Source organism: Cyclopterus lumpus, chromosome 18 (genome assembly GCF_009769545.1).
Source record: "Cyclopterus lumpus isolate fCycLum1 chromosome 18, fCycLum1.pri, whole genome shotgun sequence".
NCBI classification, from domain to species: domain Eukaryota; kingdom Metazoa; phylum Chordata; class Actinopteri; order Perciformes; family Cyclopteridae; genus Cyclopterus; species Cyclopterus lumpus.
In genome coordinates this window covers 27,975-41,472 of record NC_046983.1, presented here as the reverse complement: position 1 = coordinate 41,472, position 13,498 = coordinate 27,975, and the positions used below count along the sequence as shown (strand labels likewise).

At 42.2% G+C, this 13,498-nt stretch overlaps 1 protein-coding gene across 2 annotated transcripts; it reads left to right on the top strand.

Moving 5' to 3' along the window:
- The first annotated feature begins 344 nt into the window (after positions 1-344).
- Positions 345-7,389, top strand: eif4e2rs1 (eukaryotic translation initiation factor 4E family member 2 related sequence 1). 2 transcript variants are annotated; one of them, XR_004611515.1, is made up of 7 exons: positions 345-492; positions 1,370-1,460; positions 1,875-2,009; positions 2,174-2,278; positions 4,576-4,728; positions 5,150-5,970; positions 6,146-6,225. XR_004611515.1 is itself a non-coding variant. In XM_034557567.1 (7 exons), the coding sequence occupies exons 1-7, from the start codon at positions 476-478 to the stop codon at positions 6,183-6,185; spliced, it is 678 nt and encodes a 225-aa protein (XP_034413458.1). In that variant the 5' UTR covers positions 345-475; the 3' UTR covers positions 6,186-7,389. The 2 variants fall into 2 exon arrangements, 1 of the variants encoding a protein (XP_034413458.1); XM_034557567.1 differs by having other exon boundaries at positions 5,150-5,286; positions 6,146-7,389.
- Positions 7,390-13,498: the final 6,109 nt, after the last annotated feature.

Genomic DNA, 13,498 nt, shown 5'->3' with positions numbered 1-13,498 from the left:
AAGTTAATGTAATAACATGCATTATATCTTTGATACAGTAATGTGGGGTTCTTAACCCTAAATTAAATGTATGTATGTTATAATAACATGGAAATTAGCTTAGATATATTTTTTACATTTATATAAATGCATGTACCATATTTCTACACTTGAATAAACAATAATAAAAAGCAAAGACTTGTTAGTGAGTAGTTTATACAGTGTTACAGTTACAACCGGCCCTTTGAGGGAAACCATAACCTGATGTGGTCCCCTGGTTTACCTCATCAGAAATCATTGCGTATCCTTAAAAAGAGATCTTCTGTTCTAAAATGTCCCTTCTCCCCTCCTGTCCGCTGCTCCCGCACATGCGCACTGAGCGAAGCCGTGAACAGCTCAACCGCAGATGCACGAGGAGACAGGAAGAGGACAATAAAGGGGAATAATAAAGTAAATAAAAGAGGGAATAAAGAGAAGAGAGAATACCGGAGGAGGGATGAACCAGTTGGAGCGGTAAGACTCACATTCAGCCGGTGACTAACCGGTAAATTCCCGTTAAATACCCGGTACGAACCCTGAGCTAACAGCTAACCGGTTCTGTTTTAATCCTCCAATGTTTGTAATTCAGAGTTGTTGTTTAATCTTTCAATAACTCAAACTCCGGTCTGATCAGGTATCGATCATCAGACCTCTAAATGAAGTCATCTAGGTAAACCTGTTTTTACCTGTTTTATAATAATGTAATGATATAATAATACTATAATATAATTATTTGAAACATATCAATGAATACAATAATGTAGTAATACAATAATATATAATATCATATTTATATGAAACATATCAATGAATATAAACAATGTGGTGAGATAATGTTTTCTACAGGTGTGCTCTTACCTGTTATTTATAACAAATCGAACATAAATAGTCTCAACATAATATAATAATATATCGATCCATCAATACATTGTCTTCTGTTTATCCGGGTCGTGTCTCAGCGGCCTCCCAACAGGCCGACCCAGGCTGGCCTCTCACCCACAACATGTTCCAGCTCATTCTGGGGATCCCGGGGTGTTCCCAGGCCAGCTGGGAGATTTCTAAAAATGGGAACCACTATTTGGCTTCCCCGGTCTGCCAGTCCATGGGCACTGTTCCCGACCCCCATGCGACATTGAAAAGGCGTGTCAGCCAAGACCGCCCAACAATGTCCAGCATCTCAGGGAGGATCTCATCCCCCCGGCGCCTTGCCACCAAGGAGCTGACTACCTTACCAGCCTCGCCCTGATTGTACTTTCTGATGTTGTTCTCACCGTTGAATGTACTTATTGTGTTGCTTTGGATAAAAGCAACAGCTAAATGAAATGTAATGGTCAGCCGCTGTTTGTTTCAGTTCAAGAGACGAGGAGGACCAGGAAGAGACAGAGTGTCACCATGACAACAGTGACGGGACCAACAATAACAACAACAACAACCGACGCAAGGTGAGACTAGCCATTTGTTTCTCACCTGAACATTAACCTGTCTGTCTCTCTGTGCAGACGGTGTGTCCAGGTGTAGCTGAACATTAACCTGTCTGTTTCTCTGTGCAGACGGTGTGTCCAGGTGTAGCTGAACATTAACCTGTCTGTCTCTCTGTGCAGACGGTGTGTCCAGGTGTAGCTGAACATTAACCTGTCTGTCTCTCTGTGCAGACGGTGTGTCCAGGTGTAGCTGAACATTAACCTGTCTGTCTCTCTGTGCAGACTGTGTGTCCAGGTGTAGCTGAACATTAACCTGTCTGTCTCTCTGTGCAGACGGTGTTTCCAGGTGTAGCTGAACATTAACCTGTCTGTCTCTCTGTGCAGACTGTGTGTCCAGGTGTAGCTGAACATTAACCTGTCTGTCTCTCTGTGCAGACGGTGTGTCCAGGTGTAGCTGAACACCCCCTCCAGTATAACTACACCTTCTGGTACAGCAGAAGAACTCCGAGTCGTCCTGCGAGTTCTCAGAGTTACGAACAAAACATCCGACAGATCAGCAGCGTGGCGTCGGTACGAAAGCTTACACACAAAGACACATTTAAAGAAACGGCAGGTTAACAGGTTCATTAATGAGCAAATGAATTGTTCAGATTAACGTTTGTGGGTTTTCAGCTTCTTTACTATCACCTATTTGATTAGTTGTTCAGACCACAAATCAATACTTGTGTGTTCAGGTGGAGCAGTTCTGGAGGTTTTACAGCCACCTCGTCAGACCAGGTGATCTAAGTGGACACAGTGACTTCCACCTGTTTAAGGAGGGAATCAAACCCATGTGGGAGGTAACTCACTCTTCTACTTTAGTAATACTACAGTAATGTTGTACTAATACTTTTAAAATAATGTGCTCATACTACAGTAATGCTGTTAAAATACTGTGCTATTACTGCACTAGTACTGGTAAAATCCTTTACTAATACTACAGTAATACTGTTAAAATATTGTACTAATACTGCAGCATTACTTTTACATATAATACTTTAGTATTACTGTTGAAACACTGTACTCATACTGCAGTAGTAGGTCATTTGTATATATTGGTGAAATACTGTTGAAACCGTTAATATATTATACTAGCAATAGGCAAGTTTATTTATAGAGCACAATTCGTAGACAAGGCAATTCAAAGTGCTTTACAGCTACATAAAATTACAAAAAGGCAAATAAAATATACAAAAAATAATACAAAAAAAATATACTACAATATATTGTAGTTTAATTGTAAATGTATTGCAGTTACACTGTAATAGATTGTAGTTGTAATTTTGTATAACTGTTATTATATTGCAGTTACACTGTTAATATATTGTAGCCGTACTATTAGTATATTGTAGCCTTACTGTTGGTATATTGTAGTTGTACAGTATTGTATAGTCTACTTATAGTGTAGTTAAATTGTTATGTTTTTTTTATTAGTATATTGCAATGTTAGTTTGTATATTTTAGGTGTACTGTGAGTACGTTGTAGTCTTATCGTCAGTGTGGTGTAGATATACTGTTGACCCTAAAATATTTTACTTCATACTGTCTTATACTGTTAATATATTGTAGTTGCACTGTTAATATATTACAGATTATTATTATTATTATTAGGGTCTGACGACTGACAGTCAGTCCGAGAGGACCCTATTGAATTTGTTAGGGTTCTTATTCTTATTCCGCTTTTTATTTTAGAACATTGGGCGCATTTTGGGGTTATTTGCGAGCGATGAAAACCGCTCAAATTTGGCAAGCTTGTCATTCTTGGTGAAAATAGCCATCCGATCAAGGAGTCAAATTTTTTGTTGCTCTCTAGCGCCCCCTCAAACTTTGACCGGCGACGCCCCTCACCCAGAATGTCCGATTGACTTAAATTTTCGAAAAACACAAAATTGACTTTCTTAACTACATGCTTGGTCCAAATCAACAAAACATGATATCAATCAAATCATTGAAGCCAGATGACCTAGAACATGTCAACCGTTTATTTATATCTCATTGTGGTAAGGATCTATGGCCCAATGAACATCTTAGGGGTGTGTCTTGTTTTTCAATGCTCATAGCGTCAACACTATTGGGACTAATCACTTTGAAACATTTGTCCTAAGTGCACATGGCATGCCTTAACTTACAACAAAAATCTTGTGCGATTTGAAGACTAGGGGGCGCTACAATAATTCGCCGAAGTTGCCCGTTGTTCGTGTTTTTGCCACTTTTTGCCATTATATATTTAACGTTGTCTCCCACAAAAAAAATCTGATCGACTTCAATCTTCTTATTATATAATATATATATATAATAATCATGCTCAAGGCCTTCTGATTATCAGAATCTTTCCAAAAATAATCATGCATGATGTCAGTCAAGTCCTGAACACATTTCCAAGAAGAAACATTTGAAATTGTCATTGGAACAACTACTAAAAAAATAAATAAAAAAATAACAAGTTTTAGACACTAATCAAACACGATTACATTTTTTCAGCCAACTGGTGGCGCAGTGGGATAAACACCTGTTTGGAGTGCGGGAGTCGTCTGTTCAAATCCAGGCTGGGACACATTTTTCATCACTTTTTCTTTGTACCTTTTAATTTACATGACGCGGTCAAGACTTCACGTAGAGACACATGGTGCGTGTATTTGTTCACATTCTCATTGCGCCACTTATTGGCTCAACTGGACTCTAATCTGCCCCAAACTCATCATGCTTGTTACAAGTCACGGCCTGAGGATATCGACGAGCTTATTTTCACTCGCGGTCGACGCGGCGCCTACTGGCGAAAGAATATCGGGGTTACGCAACAGACGGTAAAACGCACGACGGCGACCCCGCGTTCTCGGCCGAGCGGGTCGGCGCCCCCGACCGGCGCGGGTGAGCGAGGACCCGTTCATTGCTGTTCGCAGCTTTAATTATTATTATTATTATACTCAAGTTGTACTGTTAACTGTTTGTATATTGTGTTTGTCTCACCTGTCTGTCTCACCCACCGTCTCTGTCTCACCCATCTCCCTCACCTCTCCCTATCTCACCTGTCTGTCTCACCCACCGTCTCTGTCTCACCCGTCTCTGTCTCACCCATCTCCCATCCGTCTGCCCCCAGGATGATTCCAACCGCATGGGGGGGAAGTGGATCATTCGTCTCCGTAAAGGTTTAGCCAGTCGATTCTGGGAGAACATCATACTGGCCATGCTGGGAGAGCAGTTCATGGTGGGAGAAGAGATCTGTGGAGCCGTGGTCTCCATACGCTTCCAGGTACTACTGTAGTACTACTACTGTAGTAATACTACCGACAAACGCGTCAAACCGCAGGACTATTACTGCAAACTACACCACATCCACTGCAGTATTTTAGAATCTGTGGAGTACTGCAGTACAAGTACACTGACACTCAGTGGTGAACGGGGTCGTCCTTCAATCAGAGGGTCGGCGGTTTGCTCCATGTCAATGTGTCTTTGGGCAAGACACTTAACCCCCAAATTTCCCAGAGCTGTTCTACGGTGTGTGAATGTTAGTTAGTCCTAATGTGCAGGTGGCACCTTAGCTCCTCCCACCAGTGTATGAATGGGTGAATGATGTAATGTAGTGTTAAAGTGCTTTAACACTACATGACACAGTAACTGTCACAACCTGCCTGTCCACCCACCCGTCTCTCTACCTCTCTGTCTCTTATCAGGAGGACATCTTGTCTATCTGGAACAGAACGTCCAACGACCAAACAACGACATCCAGAATCAGAGACACTCTGAGACGAGTTCTGAACCTTCCAGCCAATACCATCATGGAGTACAAGACCCACAACGACAGCCTCAGGTACTACTATGACTACTAATGTAGTGCTACTGTAAAGTACCATCATGGAGTACAAGACCCACAACGACAGCCTCAGGTACTACTATGACTACTAATGTAGTACTACTGTAAAGTACCATCATGGAGTACAAGACCCACAACGACAGCCTCAGGTACTACTATGACTACTAATGTAGTGCTACTGTAAAGTACCATCATGGAGTACAAGACCCACAACGACAGCCTCAGGTACTACTATGACTACTAATGTAGTACTACTGTAAAGTACCATCATGGAGTACAAGACCCACAACGACAGCCTCAGGTACTACTATGACTACTAATGTAGTGCTACTGTAAAGTACCATCATGGAGTACAAGACCCACAACGACAGCCTCAGGTACTACTATGACTACTAATGTAGTGCTACTGTAAAGTACCATCATGGAGTACAAGACCCACAACAACAGCCTCAGGTACTACTATGACTACTAATGTAGTGCTACTGTAAAGTACCATCATGGAGTACAAGACCCACAACGACAGCCTCAGGTACTACTATGACTACTAATGTAGTACTACTGTAAAGTACCATCATGGAGTACAAGACCCACAACGACAGCCTCAGGTACTACTATGACTACTAATGTAGTACTACTGTAAAGTACCATCATGGAGTACAAGACCCACAACGACAGCCTCAGGTACTACTATGACTACTAATGTAGTACTACTGTAAAGTACCATCATGGAGTACAAGACCAACGTCTCAAAACTCCTGTATTCTGTCAGAACCTTGTTCTACAAAGAACTGAAGAACCATTTTCAGAAGTAACAACCTGAACCTGACTGTTAATGTATTCGCTCTCTGTGTTTCAGGGACAACTCGAGCTTCAGAAACACCAAGATTTCTCTCTGAAGTGTGTGTGTGTGTGTGTGTGTGTGTGTGTGTGTGTGTGTGTGTGTGTGTGTGTGTGTGTGTGTGTGTGTGTGTGTGTGTGTGTGTGTGTGTGTGTGTGTGTGTGTGTGTGTGTGTGTGTGTGTGTGTGTGTGTGTGTGTGTGTGTGTGTGTGTGTGTGTGTGTGTAATAAACTGACTGGATTCAAGTTGCAGTGTTTTATTGTTTACAGCATTGATTAGTGATCAGCATTATCTTTTCATTTTTAACCGAACTGTACAGTGAAACCAGTACAGTGCTTTGTGGTCTCCCGGAAGCTTGCCGAGTTTGATCAGACAGGAATTTGGTGTTTTATTTGTAAAAATTAAAATGTATTTTCTGTTGGTTACTCATTTAGTCTGTTCCCCTCTTGTAAAGTAATATAAAGTACATCTACTTAAGTATTTGACATCATCACGTAAATGTTATTCATCAATGAAGTCAGGACGGTTCTAAACAGACTAATTCAAGCTGCAGGCAGCGATGTACGAGCCCTCGCACCTTTCCGTATGTTGGGGTGCTGCCGGGACGAATGTGTGACCGCCGGACAAAGTTACATGGGTTTTCCTGCATGGTGACGCTATTGAGGCTAGGGAGAATACATCGGTATGAAACGGGCCATTTCCTTTTAACGCTAGGTGACGCTATGACTGAACATTTTTGCATGGAATTGTGTTCAGGCCTGAACCAGCATAATGTACCTTGGAGTTAACACAACACACTGGTGTGTAATGGCCGCACTGTCAAGGCTGTTAAAGGACAACTCTACATTTTAATAACTTCTCATCATAAAGGTCTTCAGATCATCCTTGACTAAAATTTTACTTGATCATAAAAGTTTTGTTGGAGGAGTTTGTAAATTTATAACGCCTGAAAACAATGAAAAATGACAAAAAAAAGCTGAAATTGGCCAATTCCTTGCATCGCCCCCTAGTGTTTGAATAGAATGAAAATTACGGTACGTTAGAGGATGCGATGTGGACATATGCTACAAATGTGTTGATAGGCCAAGTGTTTTGGAAGTTGTGTATTGATGAACTAAGCCACGCCCCTTAGAGGTTCATTGGTCTATATCTTAACAGTATGAGATATCAGGAAGCTTTTGATGACATTGATACAATAAAGATCCTCAGATTATTTTGTAAGAATCGGACTCAGCGTTTTGGAGGAGTTTGCAAGAATGTGTTTTTCACAAATAAAAATGGCGGAAAATCGAAGTAGCCGGAGAAGCTCTGATTTACTTTTTTGTAGAGACTGAACTGGACGTGTGTCAAATTTCAGGTCAATCGTCCATAGGGGGTGAAAAGTATGGGCTTTAAAATGTAACCACTCCTCTAGGGGGTGCTATAGATAATTGTTTTCTACCCCAATCCGAGACCCCTAAAATATAACGTTTTTCACCAATCCTGATATGCATGTCAAATTTGTTTTGGGATATGATAAAGCCCCCGAAAAGGCAATACAATTGGCAGAAGAAGAAGAAACTGAATAATAGGGCCTTCGCTGGCCCGATGTCGGTGCTGGGGCCCTAATTATGTACAGGAATAACCAAAACAAGGATGAATTACATTTCTTGTAACAGAATGAACTGCACTTCATTTGATCACTTAATGAAGGAGAAAAACATACTGGTGAAGAACATACTGTGTTTGGTTCTGACTGGTCAGAGGGCCGATGAGCCAGGCACTTCTTCTGACTGTGACTCATTACATTTCCATCAGAGCAGCACTTAGACCCAGCAGGCACACCATCTATCAGAGGATACTAATAGAGGGTCTAATCATGCCTCTATTCCTGGCTCCAGACCAGCTGGGAGCTGTGATCTCTGAGGATGGACCTAATCCAGATCAGGATTAACAGATCAGCCTCCACCAACAGAACTGACAAGCACACACTGCAGACCTGTAAACCAGTGCAGCACAGTGACACACTGCATACCTGTAAACCAATGCAGCACAGTGACACACTGCAGACCTGTAAACCAATGCAGCACAGTGACACACTGCATACCTGTAAACCAATGCAGCACAGTGACACACTGCATACCTGTAAACCAATGCAGCACAGTGACACACTGCAGACCTGTAAACCAGTGCAGCACAGTGACACACTGCATACCTGTAAACCAGTGCAGCACAGTGACACACTGCATACCTGTAAACCAATGCAGCACAGTGACACACTGCATACCTGTAAACCAATGCAGCACAGTGACACACTGCAGACCTGTAAACCAGTGCAGCACAGTGACACACTGCAGACCTGTAAACCAGTGCAGCACAGTGACACACTGCATACCTGTAAACCAATGCAGCACAGTGACACACTGCAGACCTGTAAACCAATGCAGCACAGTGACACACTGCAGAACTTGAGTAACTGCAACACAGTGAAACGCTGATCGGGACTTGAATAGATGGCATTTCCCTGGCATCCAACACCACTGTAAAGAATCTCTAGTTATCTTTGACCCAGACTTGTCCTTTAACTCCACGTTAAGCAAATCTCAAGGATTGCATTTTTTCATCTACGTAACATTTCAAAAATCAGGCACATCTTGTCCCAAAAAGATGCAGAAAAGCTGGTTCACGCGTTTGTTACTTCCAGACTAGATTACTGCAACTCCTTATTATCAGGCTGCTCTAATAAGTCTCTTAAGTCCCTCCAGTTGATCCAGAATGCTGCAGCTTGTGTACTCACAAAAACTAAGAAAAGAGATCACATGACTCCTGTATTAGCTGCTCTGCACTGGCTCCCTGTAAAATCAAGAATCACATTTAAAATTCTTCTCCTCACCTACAAAGCCTTGATTGGTGATGCACCATCATATCTTAAGGAGCTTGTAGTACCATATTGCCCCACTAGAGAGCTGCTCACTAAATGCGGGGCTACTTGTGGTTCCTAGAGTCCTAAAAAGTAGGATGGGAGCCAGAGCCTTCAGTTATCAAGCTCCTCTTTTATAGAACCAGCTTCCACTTTCAGTCCGGGAGGCAGACACAGTCACCTCATTTAAGAATAGACTTAAGACTTTCCTCTTTAATAGTGCTTATAGTTAGGGCTGAATCAGGTTTGCCCTGGTCCAGCCCCTTGATATGCTGCTATAGGCTTATAGGCTGCTGGGGGATGTTTTAGGATACACTGAGCACCTATCTCCTCTTCTCTCTCTCCTTATGGATGAATTTACATCTCTCCATTGCACCTTATTAACTCTGCTTCCTCCCCGGAGTCGTTGTGACTTCACGTCTCATAGGGTCCATTGGACCTGGAGGTGCCTGAAGCTGGTCCTGGGTCCTGAACCCCTGCTTCCTGCATCCAACCTCTGGCCTAGACCTGGCCTCCTTCCCAATGGCCCTGCTGCCTTCTCTGTGCCTCTTGCCTCAAAGGCCGACCTCATTGGTCTGGCCTCTTTCGCAATGCCTCATGCCTACGTTATGAATTTAGTGTTGCTAACATAACAATGTTATAACTTATCTCTTTAGCTAACAGATCAATGCTGGGGAGAGCTAGCAATACACTATAACTTACCCAAGGTACACAGTTCACTCCCTTTTTGTAGTTTTAGTTGAACCACATCTAAAGAATGTATCTGATCGTTTCTGGTCCTTAATCTTCTTGTTGGTGAAGCAATGACCAGCTGAAAACATGTTGCTGCCCATGAGAGGTGGCGAGGTAAGATGGTGGTTCTGTTAGTAATGTCACATCTACGATGTTCTACCTGAAACACTGCAGAACACTGAAAGATGATGCACTTTGACTTACCCAATCATGTTCAACAGACACACACACCTGTCCACAGGTAGACTGTCTCCACCTGTGACACAGGAAAGAGGTTGATGAAGTCATCAGCCAGGAAACGTTAAGTTTGAGGTAATGACCTCAGAGAGATTCAACAGGTTGGAAGGCCAGGCCTCCACACACACACACACACACACACACACACACACACAAACACACACACACACACACACACACGCACACACACACACACACACACAGTAAGTCATCCTCTCATTACAGACTTAACTGAAGCCAAACTTCCTCCTGAACTCTAAACAAGATTAAATGAAAGCCTCTGCATCTCTCTCTCTCTCTCTCTCTCTCTCGTTCGACCTGACATCAGCTTTTTCTGCAGTTCAGCATTCGTCTGAAGGAATTTTCTTTATCGATTGAAAAACGTTTTGTTTGGACAGATGAACCTTTGAGTCAAAGGTAAATACTGTGTGTTAATGAAAGTATTGAGTTTGTCTATCGGTGGTTTAGTAGTTGCTCGACTTTCCTCGTGTCCTGAGATGTTTAATATCTGATGTGCCCACGGTGTATAGTTTGTTAGTTATTATGTTGAATGTAGTTTTATACTTACAGGTGCATTGTCTACTCCAATTGCATTTTTTTAATTTAGTAAAACTGAAGATAGACATAATCAAGTTGTATCTAATTATTAATGTCTTATGTAATAATATGATAATGAGACTCAAAGTGACAAGCAATTTGGCCTTAGTTTTAAATCAGCCAATAGAGGAGTGGCAGTTTTGTTCTGACAAATCAAATTCACAGCTTTCAGGTGTGTGTGTGTGGTTTAATTTGATAAGATTAAAGGGTGTCAACTGAAGCTCTAATTTCACCTTGAAACTGTTTAACGATGAAATCTGAACATGGTTTTATCTGAATATTTTACTGAATATTTATATTGTTATAGGTGAAAAGGGTGTAGTCTGAAAAGTACCCAGCTTTCCTAGAGTCTCTGGTTGGGGACTCTTCTACTGAGGGATTCAATGCTCAACTGGGCAATGGAGAAACCTGGTCGAGGGGGGGATGAAGCTGATCTGAACCTCAGTGGTGCTTTGTTGGACTTCTGTGTGAGTCATGGGTTGGCCATAACAACACCAGGTCTGGGCACAGGTTCATAAGTGGAATTGGGGTCAGAACACCATGTGCCAAAGATCGTAGCTCAACTTTGTGGTTGTTTCATCAGAACTGCAGTCGTAGGTCTTGGACACTCTGCGGAAGAGAGAAAGGTTATGAGCTATGAAACAAACTTAACGAGAGAATGTGCACACTTGTACGGAAAGAGGCATCTCTGATTTTTTATTTCAACAATCTAGATTAATTTCACATTTTTGTTGTACTAACGAAGCACGTGGTCAGCTGTGGAGCTGTTGAAATGATCATTATTGGTAGAAATCCAAGAAAAACATCAAAAAATTCCAGAGCAGGTACATTTCTGTATTTCTGTATTTCTTGTTAAAGGATACAGAGACAAACTAAAAAACAGCTATTCAACCCAACTATCAGGGTTAGGGAGTCGGCCTTCAGCAGTAAATTAGCAAAGTCTGGAAATAAAGCCAGTGACACACCATATCCCTAACCCTAACCCAAGTCCTCATCATAATACCGGCCGAGTTCACCAGGACCAAACTTAGACGATCATTTCAATTCAATTCAATTCAATTCAGTTTATTTTGTATAGCCCAATATCACAAATTACAAACTCCCCTCAGAGGGCTTTACAATCTGTACACATAGACATCCCTGACCTTTGACCTCACATCGAATCAGGAAAAACTCCCCAAAAATAACCTTTGACAGGGAAAAAAGTGAAGAAACCTTCAGGAGAGCAACAGAGGAGGATCCCTCTCCCCGGATGGACAGATGAATAGATGTCATGTGTACAGAATGAACAGAGTTACAGAGTTACATAAACACATTACATGAATATGACAATGTATGAATGGAACTCCAATCCATGAAACAGAAGGAGGTAGAGAGGAGGGGGGGGGGGGGGGGGCGGGGCATCAGCAGGGCCAATGGGAGGCCGGCTCACCAGCATCAGACACCTCCAGGTCCAATGGACCCTATGAGATGTGAAGTCACAACGACTCCGGGGAGGAAGCAGAGTTAATAAGGTGCAATGGAGAGATGTAAATTCATCCATAAGGAGAGAGAGAAGAGGAGATAGGTGCTCAGTGTATCCTAAAACATCCCCCAGCAGCCTATAAGCCTATAGCAGCATATCAAGGGGCTGGACCAGGGCAAACCTGATTCAGCCCTAACTATAAGCACTATTAAAGAGGAAAGTCTTAAGTCTATTCTTGAATGAGGTGACTGTGTCTGCCTCCAGGACTGAAAGTGGAAGCTGGTTCCATAAAAGAGGAGCATTTAGTGTGGATCCAACAACAAAGCACCACTTAGATTAGTCAAGACCTTGTTACCGACATGAGTGTTGAAGTCCAGAACGCCCCCCAGGGACTCCAAGAAGGCCGGGTGCTCCGAGCTGCTGTTTGGTGGACAAGCACAACAGTCAGAGATTTCCTCTCAGCAACATGCAGTTGCTCTTAACATATGATCTTACACACCTGGACAGGACTGTTCTGTGACATCATCACCTAAAACACCTGTACCTGACTGTACTGTGACATCATTATCTAACACACCTGTCCCTGACTATACTTTAACATCGTTATCTAACACACCTGTACCTGACTGTACTTTAACATCGTTATCTAACACACCTGTACCTGACTATACTGTGACATCATCATCTAACAAACCTGTACCTGACGGTACTGTGACATCATCATCTAACACACCTGTACCTGACTATCGTTATCTAACACACCTGTACCTAACTATCGTTATCTAACATCCATGTACCTGACTATCATCATCTAACACACCTGTGCATGACTATCGTTATCTAACACACCTGTACCTAACTATCGTTATCTAACACACCTGTACCTGGCTGTACATTAACATTGTTATCTAACACACCTGTCCCTGACTATACTTTAACATCGTTATCTAACACACCTGTACCTGACTGTACTTTAAAATCATTATCTAACACACCTGTACCTGACTACTGTGACATCATCATCTAACAAACCTGTACCTGACGGTACTGTGACATCATCATCTAACAAACATGTACCTGATGGTATTGTGACATCATCATCTAACACACCTGTACCTGACTGAACTGTGACATCATCATCTAACACACCTGTACCTGACTATCGTTATCTAATACACCTGTACCTGGCTGTACATTAACATTGTTATCTAACACACCTGTACCTGACTGTACTTTAACATCGTTATCTAACACACCTGTACCTGACTGTACTTTAACATCGTTATCTAACACACCTGTACCTGACTATACTGTGACATCATCATCTAACAAACCTGTACCTGACGGTACTGTGACATCATCATCTAACAAACATGTACCTGATGGTATTGTGACATCATCATCTAACACACCTGTACCTGACTATCGTTATCTAACATCC